The sequence below is a fragment of the Pangasianodon hypophthalmus genome, chromosome 2, assembly GCF_027358585.1.
Source record: "Pangasianodon hypophthalmus isolate fPanHyp1 chromosome 2, fPanHyp1.pri, whole genome shotgun sequence".
Classification (NCBI taxonomy): domain Eukaryota; kingdom Metazoa; phylum Chordata; class Actinopteri; order Siluriformes; family Pangasiidae; genus Pangasianodon; species Pangasianodon hypophthalmus.
Genome location: NC_069711.1, coordinates 32,102,470 through 32,125,263, shown reverse-complemented (window position 1 = coordinate 32,125,263; position 22,794 = coordinate 32,102,470). Strand labels below are relative to the sequence as shown.

At 38.7% G+C, this 22,794-nt stretch overlaps 2 protein-coding genes across 8 annotated transcripts; both read left to right on the top strand.

The window, feature by feature from the left end:
- The first annotated feature begins 1,554 nt into the window (after window positions 1-1,554).
- Window positions 1,555-12,125, top strand: gpr155b (G protein-coupled receptor 155b). Of its 6 annotated transcripts, none has more exons than XM_026933446.3 (17): window positions 1,555-1,754; window positions 2,142-2,590; window positions 2,692-2,870; window positions 2,967-3,187; window positions 3,637-3,805; window positions 4,390-4,545; window positions 4,938-5,021; window positions 5,138-5,258; window positions 6,706-6,790; window positions 6,933-7,023; window positions 7,592-7,790; window positions 9,009-9,074; window positions 9,257-9,360; window positions 9,994-10,089; window positions 10,185-10,249; window positions 10,399-10,536; window positions 10,891-12,125. In XM_026933446.3, the coding sequence occupies exons 2-17, from the start codon at window positions 2,170-2,172 to the stop codon at window positions 11,102-11,104; spliced, it is 2,409 nt and encodes an 802-aa protein (XP_026789247.3). In that variant the 5' UTR covers window positions 1,555-1,754; window positions 2,142-2,169; the 3' UTR covers window positions 11,105-12,125. The 6 variants fall into 6 exon arrangements, with proteins under 6 accessions (XP_026789247.3, XP_034155276.2, XP_026789245.3 ...); XM_034299385.2 differs by having other exon boundaries at window positions 9,009-9,089; window positions 9,236-9,360; XM_026933444.3 differs by having other exon boundaries at window positions 1,556-1,754; window positions 9,236-9,360.
- Window positions 12,126-13,742: 1,617 nt separating this feature from the next.
- Window positions 13,743-22,355, top strand: ola1 (Obg-like ATPase 1). 2 transcript variants are annotated; one of them, XM_026933629.3, is made up of 11 exons: window positions 13,743-13,885; window positions 14,513-14,613; window positions 16,123-16,266; window positions 16,491-16,618; window positions 16,852-17,027; window positions 18,581-18,661; window positions 19,118-19,215; window positions 20,188-20,328; window positions 21,280-21,376; window positions 21,590-21,712; window positions 22,107-22,355. In XM_026933629.3, exons 2-11 carry the CDS (start codon window positions 14,513-14,515, stop codon window positions 22,206-22,208), a joined length of 1,191 nt encoding a protein of 396 aa, XP_026789430.1. In that variant the 5' UTR covers window positions 13,743-13,885; the 3' UTR covers window positions 22,209-22,355. The 2 variants fall into 2 exon arrangements, with proteins under 2 accessions (XP_026789430.1, XP_026789429.1); XM_026933628.3 differs by lacking the exon at window positions 13,743-13,885 and adding an exon at window positions 14,255-14,410.
- The last annotated feature ends 439 nt before the right edge of the window (window positions 22,356-22,794 follow it).

The window sequence follows — 22,794 nt, the reverse complement described above, 5'->3', positions numbered from 1 at the left end:
GTGCTAAGAGTGATGGTTTGAAAAATCCTGAGTCACATGTCATTTGTTTCCCCTCATCTTAATAATAGTGCCAGTCCTGTCATGTAAGCACGCTACTGGTGTTTCAGATTCCCCTGGAGTTTGTGGGCTCTTTTTAATTACGCTCATCAAACAAGTCACACAGATTTTGGACAGATTTGTTATCAACATGAAATGTGGAAGACTGAGCGTTCTGTTTGGACCTGAAGCACAAAAAACACAATGTATTTATGTTATAAAATGCTCTAAGAGAATGTAATTCCTTTTTTTTCATAGTGGTGGTTATGTATTGCACTATATGTTGAAACAGGAATTGCAGGAACAAACCACCATTGTTTACTACAACTTGCTGATGATTCAGTTAATCCTCAGTTATGAATTGTGAAACTTACCCAGATTTCATAAACTGCCTGCCTGGATGTTGGCTTATAACTCCCTACAGAAATGTTTTATTTGGGCTATTAGAAGGATTCAATTTATAACGTCACCAATATTGTAGTGGATAAACAATTTCTTGCATGTTTATGGTTGTTGAATTTCTTAATCAGATTGGAAAAGAGATCACAATGCTACAGTGTTTGATGCTATAAAGAGTAAACAGTGATTTGGTGTTATACTTATTGACATGAAGTCTCAATCTCATGGGATTATTAATTAAAAAGAGCCCAGAAACTCCAGGGGAATTTGAAACAACAGTCGCATGAATCTACAGATATAGAAGACTAATTAAAAAAGAAGTAAGAAATAAACACCATCAAGGTCTTTTTATGGGATCAAAAAGGAAACAATCATTCTTTTGTTATTAGTGTACAGGTGCATTTGATTTTGTTGTTGACAATCATGTATGAAGGAAGACTGACGTAATTATGTTGATAATGTAGAGTCACGTTTCTCAAAAGTTGGACCAGAGGATAATTTCTTGTGATTTTTTTTGAAAATTGGATACAGTGGTAGAATAGGCAATCTACCATTATCAAAGTTATTATGCATATAAATAATGTAACCTGGAATCTTCTGATACTTTTATTAAAAATATATTCTAAGGGTTGAAGAACAATGTATGGCTCCAATAATTAGCCAAAATATTTTTTCACATATGTAATTAACTCAGCTAATATTTTAATTGGGGTGATTTAACAATTTTTTATAACAAATGTAGGTGTTATTAGCTGTAAAACAAATTGAGAACTCTTGATTTACAAATAAAATTGATGGAAAATAAATATTTTATTTATATTTGTAATAAATATGGATAATCTAATATTATAGTGCTTTAGAAGAGATAAAGGAGGACTGATTACAAACCAAATTTTACATTTCTTAGGGAGGTGATAAAGTATAGTACTCCGATATAAATTAAAAAATGTATTAAAGCCAAAAGGACATTTGATATTTATATAAAATATAGTTTATTATTATGTTATACTCAGCCTAAATCATCCTCGACCAACCACACTCAGAAAGCTATGCTTACGTCAGACAACCAATAGTTGAAGAGAGTGGGTGGGGCTAGGTGTTAGACGCATTCTTATAGGCTACGCGGACTGTCAATCAATCAGCGACCAGGCGCTGGATATATATAACGGTGACCAAAATAGTAAAGATGGCTAAAAAGCGATACATTCGCGGCTAGCGGGCATAATAAGGACGTATAGTGAGGAAAATTTGCACGTTTACTGAGTACAAGATGTTCTCATAATGCTTTAAATGAAAATAATATACGCTGTTTCATGAAGGTACGTATATAAACCATGTCGTAACATTACTTCCGTCGTTATATTGAGTAAATGTATAAGCTACAGCTTCAGCTTCCTGAAATCAACCAGGAATTACTATTTTTAGCTAACTAGCTAATTATCAGATAACTTACCAGTGTACTAGTTTGGAGTGTGCACAATAAATAATCTATAAAATAAATTTTATTGCGCTGTCACGTGTAAGAATACATGTGTATTTGTATATTTATGAGTTTTCAGTCCATTAATACATTAAGTCATGTCTTAAATCTTAAAGAGAGAATAATTATCATATGTATAGGTTTAGGTTGATAAGTATGATCTAGAGTGTGAAAATGGGATGTATTTATAGTTTTCCCCCAATAACAAACATGTCTCCTCTATTAGACAACCTGTCAGTGTCTCTGATGCCATCATGGAAGGAGGTCATTATGTCACCATTCATGGCCAAAACATTACCCACAATCCTCTGTCAGCGCCGGCCATGTCCATCGACAGACTGTTCCCGGCGCTGCTCGAGTGTTTCGGCATCATTCTGTGTGGCTACGTGGCAGGTCGCAGTGAGATCATCAGCGTGGGACAGGCCAGGAGCCTGGGCAGCTTCGTGTCATGCTTTGCGCTTCCGGCGCTGCTCTTTAGGAACATGGTGCAGCTCCAGTTCAGCGACGTGGTCTGGTCGTTCCTGTGGAGCGTGCTGATCGCCAAGGTGTGTGTGTTTCTGCTGGTGTGTGTCCTCACGCTGCTGGTGGCGGGTCCGGAGGGTAGGTTTGGGAAAGCGGGGTTGTTTGCCATCTTCGCCACGCAGAGTAATGACTTTGCACTGGGATATCCGATAGGTGAGCGTCAAACATCACTCTCGCACATCCATACTGTAATTCTTCATCATTTAATCCTTCTCTCTGTTTCCGCTCTTTCTTTTCACCTTCTTCTCCCTCAGTGGATGCTCTGTACCGTAGTTCTCACCCTGACTATACACAGTACCTGTATTTGGTGGCTCCGGTGTCTCTGATGCTGCTGAATCCGGTGGGCTTCGCTCTGTGTGAGCTCCAGCGTTGGAGGCAAAGCCCAGACCACAACCACAGCAAGCTGCACATCGTCTCTACTGTCCTTCTACGTGTATGTTTGTGTCTATGAGCCACCGATTTCTGAATAATTAAACAAAAATATGTGTTCATATGTCTCATATGTTGTTGTTTTTTTTGTGCTCCCTAGGTGGTTATGAATCCGATCGTGTTCATGGTTCTTATCGGGATTGTCTCTCACTTCCTGTTTGGTGGGCGTGTCCCGCTGTTGCTAGGGGAGTTTGTGGATGGATTGGCAGACTCGTTCGGAGGGGCGGCGCTCTTTTACCTGGGCTTGACGATGGTGGGGCAGATGGGTAGAGTTACCCGCTCAACAGGGGTCACCCTCATTTTACTCCTCACGGCTAAACTGTGAGTGTGTAGCTGTGAGTGTAAATATATGTATCGAGTTACAAGTGGGGCCTTGAGGTTATTTCAGCACGGTCTAATCGGACAGTGGTTAATTTGCAATACGAGTTGGTGATTTAGGCCATACGGGGCAAAGTGAAGCAGTTGAGACCAGACAACATGAAAAAGTGTAGAATTTAACTTGACCTAGTATTGAGAAGAAAAGCAATGTCCTAGGATGAGCATTAAGACAGGAGAGTCTTTATGATCACAGCAGCAGTTCTTAGGTCCAAATCTACACTAAGCAGCTGAGATTTTTCACTTACGGTCATTGCGCTAGCTAAGTGCCACCAGTCAAGCCACACCTACTGTTTTTTTTTTTTCTGATACTTAATCTGCAGTGTGACCTTGCAGTACTTTTGTGTGTTTGATTGTGTGTCGTCTTTGAATTTGTGTGTCTGTGTTTGCTCCAGTCTGTTGATGCCGTTGATATGTAAAGACATGTTGGAGCTGTTGGACGCAGGCAACTCCAGTTCTGTGAACCACACTAGTCTGTCGGACTACGCCTTCCTGTACGGCATCTTCCCCACTGCACCCAGCGTGGCCATTTACGCCAGTCAGTATAACATGCAGCTGGAGGTGGTGAGTTTTACACTTATACACTGTTACGAGACACAAAACAAACAAGCAAATTCCATATAATATGTAAGCGATGAAACACTTAGGAGTGTGGTGTTAGTCAGCGACCGGGTAGTGTAATGTAACCTGATGCCACTCGGGAGGTGATGATTTTCCTATAACCACCAATAATTACAAATTTTTGTTTAATAAAGACTAACACATCATATTTTTATCCTTTTATGGTTACAGATGTGTCATGTGAAATATATAACGAAGACGCACTATCACAAAGAGTGATATTTCCAGAGGGATTATCTAAATGGCAGAGAAATAAGAACAATACATTTGTATTTGTAAATACAACTCTATATAAACTGCATTCACGTGTATTAGGTTGCCGATTAGTCTTTTTTAAAATTATGAATAGACACTTAATAAACAAATAAATGTACATTATAAATCAAAATTATGCAAAAAAGGGATAATTTCTTTCTCTCTTCTGACTAAGAGAAATATTTTAAGTACTTCAGGAAGTGTAAGCCTTTTCTAAATGTAAATGTCTGGATTTGTATTTTGTGTGTGTGTGTGTGTGTGTGTGTGTGTAGGTGACCTCCGGTATGGTTATCAGCACGTTACTGTCTGCGCCCATCATGTACCTTTCGGCGTGGTTACTCTCCATCCCCTGGATGGAGGCAACGCACCTGATCTCCGAGCTGCAGGATGTCAGCTTTAACATCAGCATCATCAGCATCATCGCACTGGTGTGTGTGTGTGTGTGTGTGTGTGTGTGTTAGGGGGTGAAGCAGTGAGTGCAGTGCTTTCGGCTTTGTCCCAGTGAATTTAAAGCTGCTTTACCTCACTGAGTGCAAGGTTCAGAAAAACTAAAATTTCATCTGTACCAGAAGCCTGGTGTGCAAAGATACTTAGGACGGATTTAAAATGTTTTGGTTGAAGGTAAAGGAGATTAAAATGGGGGTCAGTTTGCTGTTACATAGAAAATGTGGACGTGTTTAACCATAGATGCAGTGTATAAGAACTTTAAGAGGATTAGTAATCAGAACCACTGAAATTCCACACTCTTGCTTGTGCTGAAGTCCTCCATTTTGTGTGTGTGTGTGTGTGTGTGTTTGTGGGGAATGAATTGGTGTGATAGGTGTGGACCGTTGCCGTCATGGTGCTCAGCAAGAAGTTCAAGAGGTTGCCTCATATGTTCACAACAAACCTTTTCCTCGCTCAGGTAGGTGAACACAGCCATGCACAGCTTCCCTGCATCTCCTCCTTACTACCCCCTGTCATTTTCATACAGTGTGTGTGTGTGTGTGTGTGTGTGTGTGTGTGTGTTTGCTCTTGCAGCTCTTGGTGTGTGTGTCGATGAGCTTGTGGAAGTTTGTGGTTCAGCAGGAGAATGTACTGGGACAGATCCTCACTTTCATATTCCTCTATGGAGCTCTGTATAGCACCTACGTTTGGACAGGTAACACAAACACACGTGTGTGCATAGGGATTTTTTTGTTGACCAGGAGTTTGCAAGATTTATAGCCAGGGATCCATTCCAGTGAAAAAAATAATGTGTTCCCTTATGATTACAACAAAGGTTTATTTTATGAATATGATCTCATATATATATATGTGTGAGGCAAAATGACCAAAACTAACTGTCCATATATATATATATATATATATATATATATATATATATATATATGTTACACAATTTTGGTCATTTTGCCTCTGTACTCCACCACAATGGATTTGAAATGAAGCAATCTGTAAAAAAAAATGGCTGTAATTCCTAAACGGTTAATGCAATATTTTTGTTAAACCCTTTGAATTAAAGCTGAAAGTCTACACTTCAACAACATCCTCATTGCGTCATTTCAAATCTGTTGCGTTGGTGTACAGAGGCAAAATTACCAAAATTGTGTAAATACTTATGGTCCTGACTGTGTGTGTATACATACATATGTGTGTATATATATATATATATATATATATATATATATATATTACATATTTGGCACATTAGACAAATATTTAGCTTTATATTTAATTATTGGAGAATCATTAGTATTAACAACACTTTTCTCTGAGTCTATCTATCACGATTTCTTTTGGCTTAGAACTGAGTTAATGATTCTGACTCATGACTCTTTGGCTAACTTTCTAAGATGTATATTTCTGAAGATTCTTACATTACTCTAGCAGAATATGGTAGCTATATTTTCCTGGAGGCTTGTTGGCATTCTCAGTTACTGACTTACTCCCCATATCTACTGCTGAAATCCTGAGCAAACAATGCCAGCTGTTTAGTATAAAACTAAACAAAATCTGAACTGTTATGATCTGTGTGTACTGCATCACTGATGACTTTTGAGTTAGACGGCGTGTATTGCCATGAGATGACTCTTTCATTCATTTCATACATTTAGTCATAGTTTGTTTAGTAATCTGGAATTTAATATTCAGGACTTAATATTAAACATTTGTTTAGTACAAATTTGTTCCTTCTCAATACTCTGGAAAAGATTCTGTGCCAGATGTGAATGAAATGCGTAATACAGATGCTATTGCTTTTCATTTGTGACACAAGGACAACGTTATAGACAGAAAAGCAAGACGTTCATTGCATGCTCTTGTGTTGCGTTATCCCCTTCAGTGGGAATAATATAATAATAATCAAAATAATCAGCAAGGGATTGCTTTTTTTTATGAAATAAACTCTGACTTTGGAAATGAATGCAATTCCATGTTCCTTTCATCACTGTGTTGCACTCGTGGGGAGTTTATATTATGTATAAAACGAAGAAACTGATGCCTTCACACTGTTCATGACTACTGATCACGTTGTTTTTGTTTGGACTTGTGATCAGTCTGTGCTGTGCCGTATTGTGCAGTTGCGTAGATCATGTGTTGTGTTGTAGGTTTGTTGGCGTTCTCTCTCGCTCTGCTGAAGAAGAACGAACAGCTCAAAGTTCCACCCGTCGTCTTTATCCTCCTTGGCTGGGGGTAAGAGCGAGTGTGTGTGTGTGTGTGTGTGTGTGATGCTGCATGTGTGATGCTGCATGCTGCCATAATGTATAACACTTTACATGATTGATAACTACATGCAGCCTGTGTGTGTGTGTGTGTGTGTGTGTGTGTTTTACAGGCTGCCGTTTCTGATTGTGGGCTTGTTGCTTGCGGCTGGTGAGAGAGTGAGCGACACCGCTGACGCCGCTTTCTTCTACGGCAAGTGGCAGGTATGTCGTTCATTTTGTGCTGCAGTTTGACTTTTTGTTGGTTTTGTAAATCACTATTTGACTCACCTTAACACACCTTGCATTATTTTCACTTTATCTGCATCAGAGTTAAAATGCGAAAGCGTTACTCCTCTGTCTATTGCTTTGTCTGTTATTTATTTTTCACTTGCTCTCTTTTTCTGTCTGTCTCTATTTATCTTTGTCGCTCTTTCTCTCTCTTTGTCTTTGTCTCTCTCCGTGTCACTCTCTCTCTGTCTTTCTCTCTTTCTCTATATCTTTCTCTCTCTGTCTTTCTTTCTCTACATCTTTCTCTCTTTACGCCTCTATCTGTGTCTAACTCTCTCTCTCTCTCTCTATGTCTCTCTCTCTCTCTCTGTATTTGTCTCTCTCGCACTACATTTCTCTTTCTGTATCTGTCTCTCTCTCTCCCTCTTTCTCTCACTGTGTCTCTTTCTGTATCATGCTCTGTGTCTCTCTCGCTATATCTATCTCTATGTCTCTGTCTGTCTCTTTCTTTGTGCTTGTCTCCTATCATCTCTCTCAATCTCTCTCTCTCTCTCTCTCTCAGATCATCAGCAGCGCTGTGGTTTTAAGCTGTAGCATCCTTCTTGGCGGAGTGTCTCTGATGGGCCTCAGTCAGGGTTCTCAGGAAGAGCAGAATTATCAGATCCTGGAGCAGAGCTCGATGCTGGGCACCACAGAGGACGTCAGAATCCCGGCTCGCCCCGAGGATCACGGCTCAGCCGAGTTCACGCCATCACACAGCAGTACGAACAGAGGTGCATGTACACATTAAAGGAATACTCCCACATTTTTCCACCTAATCTCTACCCACAACGTCTGTAATGTGTTACCACAGACCAGCCTAAGGGCAGTTGTTGAACTCCTTATGTGACCAAAATAAGCAGATATATAATATAATTTCATAATCAGAATCAGAATCGGAATTAGCTTTATTTGCCAAGTGTGTGCGCAGACACACAAGGAATTTGTTGTGGTTTTTTAAGGTGCTCTTGGTACATACATGCATACATACATACATATCTTACATGAGAACAGAAAATATTTATATAGTAAGACTTAACAATAAAAAAATAATAATGTGTATGAATCTGGAACAGAAGTTTTATGTACAGATTTATGCATTATTTACTCTATGTACAGCTGTATAAATAAAGAGATATGCATATGTATTTACATAATACTTGAGAAAGAGGCAGTAATTAGAGATGGAGGATGAATTACAGAAATGAATTACAAAAAACACAGGTAATGATTCCTGTGTTAGCTGTTTAAGCTGGAGATGGCATGGGGAAAAAAATTGTTTTTATGCCTAGATGTTCTAGTGCACAGAGATCTGTAACGTCTGCCTGAAGGGAGGAGTGCAAACAGGTTGTGGCCGGGGTGAGGGGCAGACGTTACAGATCTCTGTGACTATTTCAACAAAAAGTCAAGAGGTCAACACATATAAAAAAGTCTAAACACATATAAGTTTGTATGTTCATAATTAAAGGAACCAAAAACCAAAAAAGGTGGCTGAGGGATACGTAGGACTGAACACATACTTATAAAACTCTTTCATTCACTGGTCAGAAATACTACAGTTAAAACAGTTTCTCCATGGTGTGTTTGCTTTCACTTCCTGCAGTTTGATTCACAGTCACATCACTTTCTCGCTAGAGTTCACTTGGAAGCCGATCGAGCGAAACACCTCGCTCAGACATTCTCGGACCAATTGTTTTGGTTCTCACCAGAGTGTGATTGCTGTGTTGTCACCTGCCTAAAGAACCGCACTGAGGAGGAGAACACACCATGGTTCTGTTCAAACAGAATAAACACCACACATCTGTGAAAACATACCCTTACACTTCTTATTTGTGGTAATTGTACATAAGCTACCAGTGTGGTACCCAGAGTTAGAAAAAATGATGGGTTTTTTTTTGTAAAGTAGTGCAATGTGTGTGTGTGTGTGTGTGTGTGTTCAGGTCAGAATGACCTCATGCTTGATACAAGAGCAGACCGTCTGAGCGACACACCAGCACCACCAACAGGCAAGATTAATACATGTAGAGTGAGAGTTCAACATGATCTGTGTGTTGATGTGTGAATATTTACACCCTTTGCTGTTACAGTGTGGAGTTTTGTGAGCTATCATTGTGTCTGTGTGTGTGTGTGTGTGTGTGGGTGTGGGTGTGTGTGTGTGTGTGTGCAGTAACTGTAGATTCTCCATCAGGTGTAGCACTGACTGAAGCATCCACTTGCGCTCGTGTGCAGGAGGAGAGACAGGTGACACGTCATGTACTACTCTGTCTGCTGCTCATTGTCAGTCTGCTCGCAGTGAGTTCTGGCACACACACACACACACACAGCTCTTTTTATTTCAACAAACATTTTTTTACAGTATTGTCACCTTTCTCAAATAAGAGTCATTCCTTGCTAAAGTGTCAGACATGTCTGAGTGACTAATCAGTAGTGATAAGTTAGGAATAAAACACTTGGGGGCATGCGATTATAGGAAAATCATCAATTACAACATGGTGTGATGATGCAGAGTTACTGTTACCACCATGAAGTTGATTATTTTCCAATAACAGCATGTCTTGAAGTGGTTTATTCCACTTATACCACAGCAATTTACCAAAGATTAAAATTTTTCATGTATTAAAGAACCATACTTTTTATCGGTTTATCTGCAGATTAGGACTGAAGACAGAGAATGTCATGACAAACCTGTGTTCGGTTGTTTGCAGCCTGTTTTTATGTTGAATTTGCATTATATTCTGGATAGTTGTCTTGTTGCAGGATACAAATTGTAGGGACAATATAACTGAAAAGGGTAGCAAGTCACTACATTGATGGACATCAATATATTGTTAATAATATATTTCTAATAGTAAAAACAGTTCAAAAGCAAAATGACAAAGTGAATTCTGTGAAAAGATGACCTCCAGTTTCTCTTCTGGAGTGTAGAACCTGTCCAGCTGCCTCTGGTGGCTTTTAAACAGCGATCCTGGACGGCTTTACCTTGAGCTGCAGTTCTTCTGTGCTGTGGCCAATTATGGACAGGTACACACACACACACATTCCACAGAACGTAAATATAAGTATTGCTTCGGTTGAAACATTAGGAGTAATTACTAATTACTAAACTTCTTGAGCAGGGTTTAATATCTTTCGGGATGTTCGGGCTGGATGAGCATCTCATCATTTTACCGTTTAAAAAGAGGTGGGTGGTGAAAAGGTTACCATGGCAACACAAACACAAACCATGTCAACATTAATTAAGTAGTAATGTAATAAGGAATAATGTGTTATGTTTTATGTGGATTGTGGATGATTTTGTGTGTGTGTGTGTGTGTGTGTGTGTGTGTGTAGGCTGGCAGCACTGTTGGGTGGAGGGCAGGAAACTAGTAGAGCTCCATCCACCGTTCCTGAAGAGATACGGCTGACTTGCACGCAGTTCGTCCGCTACCATAAAAATCAGTGTGTGCAGGACATTGTACACAAGAGAAGGTTTGTATACATGTGAGAAAATATTCCAAACAAAGTGAGTTCATTAAGTATTCCGGATTTAGTCTCTTCTTCTCCACGTGCTTCATGGTTTACCTCTTTAATTTCCGGGTCATCTTTCGGGCCACACAGAAATCAATAAATGCATTATTGCATTTATTAAGTTTGCTCATTTTTATCGTCATGAACAATAATGCATGTCTTTTTTACCCTTGTTTTCTCTCACCCTGTGCATGGACTTTATAAAACATCACTCCTTCCATCTTTTGTCTCTTATTTCCTCTTTTTCTCCCTCTCTCAGTGGTTCAGCCGAATCTCTCTCGGGATCTGTGGGTGAATCCTTGCTTTGATTGACAGGTGTGCTGCTGGTTGCTTCCTGGGCAGTGAGCTTGTCGATTGGCTACTGCGTGTAGGCGTGGTCAGAGACAGAGGCACCGCCTTGTTGTATGGGGCTTGGCTGCAGGAGGGCGGAGTCATTGAACAAGTCACGTGTCAGATTTGTTTCTGTGACAACGCGCAGTTGTGTCGTTTCTCAGATGAAGCAACCGGGACGCCACCACATGCAGTGTGACATATTCAACTGAATTGTTTCTTCTTCCAACAGAAATTCTGTTCTTTTGCATGGTGTGCCAAAGGTAAAGGAGAATCCACACTCCTTTTATTAATAAACCTTTCAGGATTTTTTGACAGCAGTGTTCGGTGATGCCATTGTGTTAGCATGAAAATGTTTTGTAAAAAAAAAAAAAAAAAAAGACACAAATGGTGTTCAATAAATTTCCTTTACTCGAGTTCAGGTGATGGTTAAGGCAAACGTCCTGCAATTTTGGGTGCCACTGAATTTGCTGTGTGGCAGAAATTGATGATGAACATGTAATACATAGTCATGTTTAATAATGAGTGACAGTCTCCTGACCATATAGAATTATGTGACGTTTGAGATCAAGTCTGAAACCGTACTGGCCGTCTGATTGTATAAAACTCTGAGTTTTCCAAACTTAATGTCATGCATCATAGCACGAAATTCATGCAAAATATGATTCTCAGTATGTGCACACTTACTTTGAAAAACCTGCAGGTATGTGACATTAGAAAATGTCTGATACGGTGCTCTCTTTCTGATTAAATGTTACAGATCTGAGATTTTGTTGTGTTTATATGCAGTACAAATGCAGTAGGTTTGTATACTTAAATGAGGAAGTATGCAATTTGAATTTTGGATTTGTAATCATGGGGTACTTTTTGATACTTCGTCTCATCAGGGTTGTTTTCTGTATGCTACAGTTGAAATTCTCAGTGCTGAAAAAAATGTGATGAAAAGACACTGATCTATTGTGTTACTGTGATTGATCTGTTCATAAAATGGCTGCTTCCCTACTGTCCAACTTTCACTTATCTGATTTTGCACGCGTTCAGTGCTGTAAAAACTGTTGTTCATGAACATTTAAGCAATTATATCAATTTTGTGATATAAATATGCACCCAGGTATAAGATTATGTGAACTGGAGAAAAAAGCCTCTTCCAGAATCTGTGAACGTTCTTGTTCATGTATAACCAGGTGTTTCTTAAATTATGCAATAAATGTGCAACATTACAGTGTGCTACTTTTATGTATTTAAAAACAGAAGCTGATTAAACACACACACACACACACACACACACAATTTCTTGTATATTTCCAGGATAGGCTCCAGATCCATCATGATCCTGACCACTTACTGAACATGGATGATAGATAGATAGATAGATAGATAGATAGATAGATAGATAGATAGATAGATAGATAGATAGATAGATAGATAGATAGATGGATGGATGGATGGATGGATGGATGGATGGATGGATGGATGGATAGACTTTTTTGATCCCATGAGGGAAATTCTTGTGTTACAGCAGCATGGTCAGTAGCAAGATACAACACGTACACATGCAAGATATAAAATACAATAAGTTAAATTAAATGTAGTAGTGCAGATATGGAACACAGTTGTAGATTTAACCAGATGTACATCAGTAATTACATAAGTATGCTTGTGAAAACTGGCAGTGAGTAATGAATATGAAGAACCTTGAGAATGTAGAATATAATGACAGCTTTCTAAATGATAGCTTTCTTGTAGTAGTGTAACGTGAAAGTGTTATCTGTCATGATTCGAATGAATGATTTACAGTAGTCTGCAATCGTATTATTATCGTCTTGCATTCCTATTTTATACCTGCTGCATTAGTGTGTCAGTAGAACAGAAGAAAATTAGACCTCCAACATTTTTTTATTCAAAAAAATAAAGCCCATGTGTTCTGTATTGTGTAAAGTAATGGATCATGATAAGTAATAACCTATGTTTCTGATTAAAAAACAATAGGAGAAACCATTTATCATTATTCTAACAAAAATGCTTCTCATCATAAACAGTTTTAAAATAATAACATTTTCTCGAGAACATATTTGAATGTTTTAAATAAGTGCAAACCTGCATTATTATTATACTGTTATTACTATATTATATATTATATATTATGTTTCATTTGCTGTCATTCTTCAGTTAAACATGTCCTGTTTCCCAAAGGTGTAAATATCATAAAGCACACAAGAGAAAAACAGAAACACAAAGAAGACAAATGTTTGGTGACCTGCACAAATCAGGTAATGGATATTATTAATAATATACATAAGCAGTTAAAAAAAAAAGAAAAGAAAAGCTTTACACACACATTAGATCATACAGGTCATGCGTGACAGTATATTAATGATAAGGGTGCCAATAATTTTGAAACCAGCGCTTTGTGGACACTACTTTAAAGATCTTTGTGTTTAAACAAAAGTACACAACGTCCCTGTGTGGTTGATCTCATTTATAAAATGTGTTTATTGCATTATTTTAATATAGTAATATTCGCACTGTTTTCTACGGTGGGTGCCAATACTTATGGATGGCATTTGTTTGGATTTAGCATCAAAATACCCGGATGTGAATTGTGAGGACGATTCTCACGTAGCTCTAATGACGCTGTAGATTTGTTTTGTTTTTACACATACAAAAAAATATACGAATCTAATCGCTTTTAACACCACTAAAGATAATCTGGAAATGTTTATAGTTTAGAAATGACAAAAAAAAAAGAATAAACAGTGTGTCCATGGAGTTCTTCCATTAAAAATCCACCTAGCGACTAAAACGTGATGACGCATTACTCGGCGTCGCGACGTCACTCCAGATTCTGACCAATGGAAAGAGTTTACCGTTTTATACTTCCGGATTTCTTTTCGTGCCGTCGCCCGGAGTGTGCAAAGCGCGTGAGCTGTCCAGCACACTGAAATTCCTCCATTATAATCAGACATAGCCTTAATTCAAGGTGATGCAAACATGAACATTGTTAAATTCACGTTATTGCGTTTGGACGCAATTTCGTATTTTGGAAAATACACGCTATTTTGTGCTGTAGTGCTAACAGTGGCTAGGAAGCTAATATGCTAACTGTGTAGAAATGAATGGAGCTAGCTAGAGGTAAGGACTCGAGGAATGTTGTATGAAGATATCTGGATGTGACACTGAGTCAGGAGGCAGAAGACAGAGAGACATCCTCCCTCTCAGGAAGTGTGACAGTCACATTAGAGTTAATGATATGTGTTATTAATGAAATATGGGTTATATTTAGCCAGGCAGGCTGGCCTGGTCATCTTACACCCCCCTTAACTGTGCACTGGAGGCTATTTTGGGCATCATGTCCCCTCACTGTGCTGAAATGACAAGCAGAGCAGAAAGAAAGAATCACTCCTACTTAACATTTGACTTAACATGTAAAGATTTCTACTTGTGAGTTATTATAGCTTGATGAAGGGAAGGGTCCTGACATATTTCAGTCATGGCTCCCAAAAAGGTGTGCTCATCATGTGAAGTGAAATCAAATGTCTTCTTGTATTCCTAATGGATTCTCAAGGTGTGTGTTATTCTTTTTTTTTTCTTTTTTTTTTTTTTGCAGATGCCTCCGAAGAAGGGAGGAGATGGACCAAAGCCGCCCCCTCTCATCGGACGATTCGGGACCTCACTCAAAATCGGGATTGTTGGATTACCAAACGTGGGGTGTGTTTCATTTCTCCGTATTTCACTTGTAGTAGTGACTGAAATGCCAGCACATGTGTTTGTTTTGGATTTTAGGAGGAGATTTCTGATTCTGTCTGTATTTGTATGTGTCTTCACAGTGCAGAAATGTCTCATGTAGTCACTAATTTAATATCTAACATGTAAGGTCGTGTCATACGGCAACAGTGGACGAAGTTGTAGTTACTGTTTACCTTCTTCAATGAACACAATTAACTTTAAAATAACAGAATTCTTGTTTTGTCGTTGTTGTAAATTAGCTGCTGGTGTGCCTGCTTCTGCATCATTCTTTATCATTAGAACTACTATTTTTTAATAATCGTATTATATCTCCAAAATGTACGTACCAGAATTATTGACACCCTTAAAGGTATTTTGGATTGTAGCCTCGACTCTAAAGCTTTGGGGTTGACCTTTTAGTTCTCGATGCCTGGAATGAGTGAATCGACACGTTTTGAGATTCCCAGCACCTTCGATACGAATCCCAAATTCAGGAGGCCAACTCGATGACTTGACACCTAACATTAACACCAAATATTAAAAAGATATCCGTATGTTAAGAAAATTAAATGATGTGGCGTTTATCATCTGTTTACTTTCACTAATTGCAAGCTAATCGAATCAAATAACTTCACTAACTGTGGCGTGAAGTGATGTAGTGTGATGAAGTGATGAAGTGTGATGAAGTGATGATGTAACGTGCTTCATAAAATTAATTAGCGACTGTTTTTATTATGAAATTTTGTAGATTAGTTGTTTCATCACTAGTTACGTCACTAGTTGTAATGGTGTCATCAAAACAACAACGTTTTAACAGCTTCCTTTTCACATTTCCTGTAGCTTGGCAATAAGACATTAGTAGTGAGTCGTCATGGTTACAGTCAGGTTGTCATGGTTCGGATTTTGCACGGTGCTCAGAGCTTTGAGGATTGGTGCATTGCTAGTAATTTTTTTTTTGTGAGCATTAGTTCAAGCGTTTGATTAGTGACTAGATTCCTAAAAAGTTAATTAATTAAAACTCTTATAAATGAAGGGTGTTATGGAGAGTAAAATGACCTTAAAGTCAGATTTACCAGTCGAAGATTTTCAGCTCGTTTTGGTGTCTTTTTCCCACTTATCCAGTTGAATCTGAAAATGAATCTGTTTTGATGTCACGTCACACACATTCACCAGATAAAATGAGGTCACTCGCACAAGGCAGGGATCTAATGAGCGAGGATATACCTGAATGTGTTGCTTGTGTGGAAGGATATGAAACTTGAGACTGACAGTACAATGGATAATTTCTTAAGCACATCATTAGCTTAACGAGGTAACGGCAACATCCTCAGAGTGACACCTCTTAAACAGTGAAAACAATACTGTTCATCTCCTGTTGGGATTTTTTCTCTTTAGTCTGAAATTACATTTAAAGTAGCGTTTATTAGGTCTGGTGGACATCTGCTGACATGCTGCTAACTCAGTGCTTTGTGTCGATGTCATTTTTTTCAGTAAATCGACGTTCTTCAACGTGCTGACGAAGAGCCAGGCGGCGGCAGAGAACTTTCCCTTCTGCACCATCGACCCGAACGAGAGTCGCGTGCCTATTCCAGACGAGCGCTTCGACTTCCTCTGCCAGTATCACAAGCCTGCCAGGTATCGACCTGTAAAACAGACGTACACACTACACATGAGCATGTTTAAATCTTTAAAATTTGGAGAAACTGGCAGTACAACATGGCACAAGTCATGAGTGGTTGAACGTTCCTGACTTTATCATTTTCACTGTAGTAACATCACTGCTGAAGTGTACATGTACAATCACGGTACAATACACACCTGGTGTTGCTGTGTGTGTGCGTGTGTGTGTGTGTGCGCAGTAAGGTCCCAGCCTTTCTGAATGTAGTGGACATCGCTGGGCTGGTGAAGGGAGCTCACGCCGGACAGGGTTTGGGAAACGCCTTCCTCTCACACATCAGTGCCTGTGATGGGATCTTTCACATGACGCGTGAGTCTGCCGCTCTGACTGTGTGTTTTGTGTTTTGTGTTATGAGAGCATTTTTCACACACACACACCTAACCAAAGGCATGTAAACATTAGACATGTGCTGAAAATGTTAACTATGAACAGAGGGAAAAGTGTGTCTAATAAATGTTCTTTATGTTCTTTTTTCATAAAATATCTTTGATTCTACAGCGCTATCATAACGTGTGTGTGTGTGTGTGTGTGTGTGCGTGCAGGAGCCTTTGAGGATGAAGACATCATCCACGTGGAAGGCTGCGTGGACCCGGTGCGGGACATTGAGATCATTCACGAGGAGCTCAGGATGAAGGACGAGGAGATGATCGGCCCAATCATAGACAAGCTGGAGAAAACGGCCGTGAGGGGCGGAGACAAGAAACTCAAACCCGAATACGTGAGTGTGCTGCCCTTAACCTGTACACACACACACACACATACACACACAATATGGGCCTCATTTTTGAATTTTTAGTTGTGTGTGAATGTTTGCATAAGCCAAACCAAACAAAAATTTTCTGCTGGATTTATAAAAAATTCAGAAATTCTTCATAATCGCGTGTGTGTGTTGTTCACCTGTAAAGTGTAGAGTGTGTATCTGACACAGCTCATTTGCATGTCGTGTCTCCCATAAAAAACAGGAGTGAAAGTTATTTTGACTTAAAATGAACAATCAGGGTAAAGGCTGAAAAATAGAAGACGAAATTGATTTAACTCATTTCTATGTCAAGAAAAATAATTAATAATATTAATAATAATACGTGAGCGCTAAATCTTCCATCAGCTGAGACATTTGTTTACGGCTTACGGCTCTGCGCAGACGGATCGGCCCGTCCTCCGTTTATACGGCGCCATTTCTTTTGTCATAATTGAATGATTAGTTTTATTTGTCTTAATTTAGGGGTTTGTGTTGGCTCGCTTTCTGTCATTTTTATTTTCTTTAATTAATGGCAATAATATAAAGTGACTGGTTTTCACAAAATGTTCTCGACGATGTTCTTAGTCCCCGACCTAGTGAACTAGCAGGAGGATGTTTTTGGTCTTTGAGACTCCAAAGCACTTCTGTAAGTCTTACTGGATGAGGGCATCTGATAAACAGTGTAATAAACATAATAGAAAATAAGAATCACATAATAAAAAATAAAGCTGCAAGCAGCAATTATCGAGTTTCAAGCACTTTAGGGCCTTCAGGGACATGTGTGAAAAGATATTACTAAATATTTAAGTAAAAGTGGCCACGCCCACTTGAAACATTTTGACGTGCCGTCGCGAAGGTTAAATCGGAAGTTCAACATTTTTAAAATAATTATTCATAATGGGACTCTAGAGGATCTTTCTGCACTGGTTTGGTTCCAATCAGACGAACGGCCTAGGACTAGTCGCAAAAGTAGTTTTGCAAAAAATCCTATATAGTGAAAATTTTTTCGTGGCGGAAATGAAATCAGAGATATGATTTTTATTTGTCTTGGATTCCAATGATATAAAACAACTGAGTCTGTGATAAAGGGTTCAAAAGTTATGGTCATTTTGTCTTTTTTTTTTTTTTGATCACTGTAGCGCCACCGTGTGGCCGAACGGAGCGAGACTTTGCCTTCAGTTCTCTAGGACTTACGGTTTAGTCTGCACGATCAGTTTTAGGGCAGAATAATAATAATAATGATAATAATAATAATAGTCCTTGTAAAAACAACAGGGTTTCAGCACTTTGTGCTTGAACCCGTAATAAGTAATTCAAACTGGACAGTATAATCCAGATATAAAAGAGCAGTAATTAGTGCAGCTTACATGATCTGAAGTTGATCGAGTCGAGGTTTACATTAGTCAGTCTTCTCAGGAGCACGAGTAGGATACGAACGTTTTTGGGAATTTACCAGATTTTCATGAATACCAAATTTCTTGATTTACAAATAAATCCTTTCCTTTTCTTTGTTTGTTTTTTTTTTTAAACAGGACATTATGTGTAAAATCAAGTCGTGGGTGGTCGATGAGAAGAAACACGTTCGATACTACCACGAATGGAATGACAAAGAGGTGACCTCATTTTATGTTTTTTTCCACAAACTGAAATAGAGTTATCAAGGCGATTATGCAAATGCTGTGTAACTGATGGATGAAAAATTTGTGTGAGCAAAATCCCACACACACACACAAACAAATTCCAGTTTGTTCATGCGTTAAAAATCACATGACATCCAGTTTAAGCATGTATGAGGAGCTTGTCCTTTTCAAGTAGCTGTAATGTACAATCTTATCCCATGTGCTTATTTTTACATAGACAAACACATCCATTTTGGTGTAAAGGCTTTTTAAGGTAACTAGCTTTATGATACACTTATAGGCTCAAGATGCTGATCTGATCTGATGCTGATACGCTGAAGAGGCTCAAGATGTTGATCTGTGATCAGAGAAATAATCAACCAGTCACTGATCCTGTTAATGAAATTGCATTTCTAACTGTTTTAATCTTCAATCTTTTAATCTCCATAGATTGAGGTGCTGAATAAATATCTCTTCCTGACGTCCAAGCCTATGATTTATCTGGTGAATCTCTCTGAGAAAGATTACATCAGGAAAAAGAACAAATGGTGAGTCGTGTTGTTTTAGGATGCTTTCACATAAGCAGTGTTTAGTCCGTTTGACTGGAACCCTGGTGTGTTCTTGTTCTCCGTGTGGTTCTTCAGTCAGGAGAGAACAAAGCAGTCACACTGGTATCCAAGAGCGTCTGAGCGATGTGGTCTCAGTCTGCTTCCAAGTGCACTCTAGTGAGAAGTTCATTCATTTACCACGTGACTCTGAATCGACTCATATGCAGGAAGTGAATCAAACATTCCACGAATTGTTTTCTGTAGATGTGAGCTGCTGAACTGAGCCGTGAAATGCAAACTGTGATGTACAGAGCCGTAGCGCTGCAGAAATGCCATGTGTTCTGGAGATTTGGACCTAGATTAGATTAGATTTTTAGCCATACACAGGTATACAGTAGAACGAAATAGCGTTCTCCAAGGCCTTGGTGTAACAATACAGAAAGTGACAACAGTGAATGAAGTGCAAAATTAGAAAAAGTAGCAGTGCAAAATGGACAACACAAAATGTTTTAAACTAGTTATTTATATAATTATATGATCATTATTTACAGCTGCTTCCGTGTTCTCGGTATTCAGGTGAATAAGTAAACTCTGGTTTACTTCTTGGTAATTAGTAAACTTTTCTGTCTAATGACTGAAAAAAAAATTTTTACAAGGACATTTTCTCTCTCTCTTTTGCATTCTTTTTTTTTTTTGTGCAACCAAAATATCAATTTCCCTCTTATTCAGACTCGGAAAATAGACTAATAGATATGAAAGCACCCTTAGACTCTACATGGAGTAGCCAGTTTAATATATACACCTTCTTCGTTTGTATATCCATTGTCCATGTTATCAGGTAAACCTAAATAAACATGTACTTTTACCACCCAGATAATATCTGGTCAGCTGTAATGCTATAGTTGCGCCGGTGCACAGATCAGAAGTTGTGTTTATTATTAGTAGAAGTAGTTACTATGTCTTTCCCTGCAGGCTGGTGAAGATTAAGGAGTGGGTAGACGCTCATGACCCAGGCGCTCTCGTGATCCCCTTCAGCGGAGGTTTCGAGAACAAATACCAGGACATGAGCGATGAGGAGAAACAGAAGTTCTGCGAGGAAAATAAAACCCAGAGGTCAGCTTTGACTCCATTTCACACGTTCATTTTCCAACTTTTTTCACTTCTACGAATAGCGTTTGTTTTACTTCATTGAGAAGGTTTAGTAACAGCGTTATAGTCAGTGGCGACATTTAATGGTATCGTATTTGCATAATAAGAATTCCGTTACGAAGTATTATAAGCACATTATAAGCACTTACATCAATGGTTTTCACATGTTTTGCAGCCAGAGACCCACTGAAGATGAATATAGTAATTATAGCTGTTATTAAAGTGAATAATAAACAGAGAAGGCTACATGTCTGTAAATCACATTCATCAACCAAATGAAACAACTCCTCAGCCTTTTTCTACAGGATGTTAGAAAACAAGCTTTTTTATATCAACAGATTAAAATTTCAGACAGTCATGTGGTCAACCATCTGATCAGATATTGCAGTGAAATACTTCTTGCGCCAAATTTAAAAGTTTGTGACACAATCCTTTAAAGCTGTGACAGTTTTTTGCACTTGGACCCATTCAGCACAGAATAATTTTATGAATATAATGCAACTCTTCAGATGTGCATGATAATATTCAGGCTATTTATATGTGCATGATAATATTCAGGCTATTCATGTTCCTGAACATTTGACCAAGTCTACTCATTTTTGCGTTTGGATTAAACCCATTCAGTTTACATGACCAGTCAGATAAGCCTATAAGTAAAAGAACACAATATAAATGTAATAACTTGATAATGGTCAGTTATGATTTCCACCACGTTAACAAAGTTAATAAATCACAGACACTCTGGTTTTACAGACCCCACTTTGAAAACTACTGACATTGAGGACATTTTCCTGTCATTAGATGTTAAATGCATACAATTAGATGTGTACTACACCAGAAAAAAAATAAGTTTTATCATTTTCAGATGTGTACATGTAGTTGCTAATTGTAAATGTGTTCATGTTCATGCGTTAGTGTGTTGACCAAGATCATAAAGAGCGGTTACGCAGCACTGCAGCTGGAGTATTTCTTCACTGCGGGACCTGATGAAGTACGCGCATGGACCATCAGGGTAACCACACACACAGACATCCACAATATTGTGACTTAAATAGACTTATTTAATGTGTTTTGAGCCGTTTGGGTTCTATTTGTTGGCGATACACATTGGGTTTATGTAGATGATCATCTTGGCTATTATTGTGCAACCCTACATGGTGGGATGATGCTATATTTACTTGATTTCTCAGTCTTGTGTGTGTTTGTTTGCTTTTCTAACCTACAGAAAGGAACCAAGGCACCCCAGGCGGCTGGTAAGATCCACACAGACTTTGAGAAAGGCTTCATTATGGCTGAGGTCATGAAGTTTTCAGATTTTAAAGAAGAGGGCAGCGAGTCTGCTGTTAAGGTAAGACCACGGCTTTGTCTTTGGCTTACAACCATTATCGCCTCTTAGAGCTGTGAAGATCCGAAAGATGTTCAGAGGATAAAAAAGAAGTTGGAGGAAGTTATAAAGGCAAACATTGGCCAAACATGTTATTAGTGAAGTGAAGTGAAGTGACTTGTGGCCAAGTATGGTGACCCATACTCGGAATTTGTGCTCTGCATTTAACCCATCCAAGTGCACACACACAGTAGTGAAAAATTTTTTTTATTTATATTGGAGAATATAAATGATACATGATGTTTCTTTGTCCACTTCATTTTAATGGCATGCAGACTTTTGTACCCAGCTATACTATTTTTGCCCAAATAAATATATTATGAGATTTGTTTTAATATCATCCCTAATTTCTGGACAGGCTGCAGGGAAGTACAGACAACAGGGAAGGAACTATGTGGTGGAGGATGGCGACGTCATCTTCTTCAAATTCAACACACCCAATCAGCCGAAGAAGAAATGATGTCATTTTTAAGCCTGTCACAGATTGGCTGGACTGTACCATGTGGAATGGGGGGGTGAGGTTATGCTGCAGATGTGGGGAATTACCCATGAGATTCATTCACATTTGGCTTTGGAACATTCAGTTCATCGCGCGTGCACACACACACACACACACACACACACATTATCTGTTTCTGTGTGTGGGTTTTTTTTTGGCATTTGTTATTTGAGCCTCATATCTGATATCTGGGGTTTATTTTATGGCTTCATAATTAAATGCTGCATGTCACACAGCAGAAGCAGACGCCCAAAGCTAATAAACACACTTCTCCAGACCAGAACTGTGTGACTTCATTTACTTTTTATTTGTTTTTCTCAGCTGAAATGGAAAATCTGCATTTTGGTGGAGAAAAGGGGAGAATATTCGTGGCTAAAACATATTCAAATGCTGGATCATATCAGATTTGACTTGTTTTCTGAGACATCATTAATAAAATATAATAAAAATGGTGTTGCAGAGTGAAGAAAGTCAAACATTGCTGTGGAAATGAAACACGGTGGCGTCACATACTTGCAGTACAAAGCCAGTAGATGGAGATGATGTC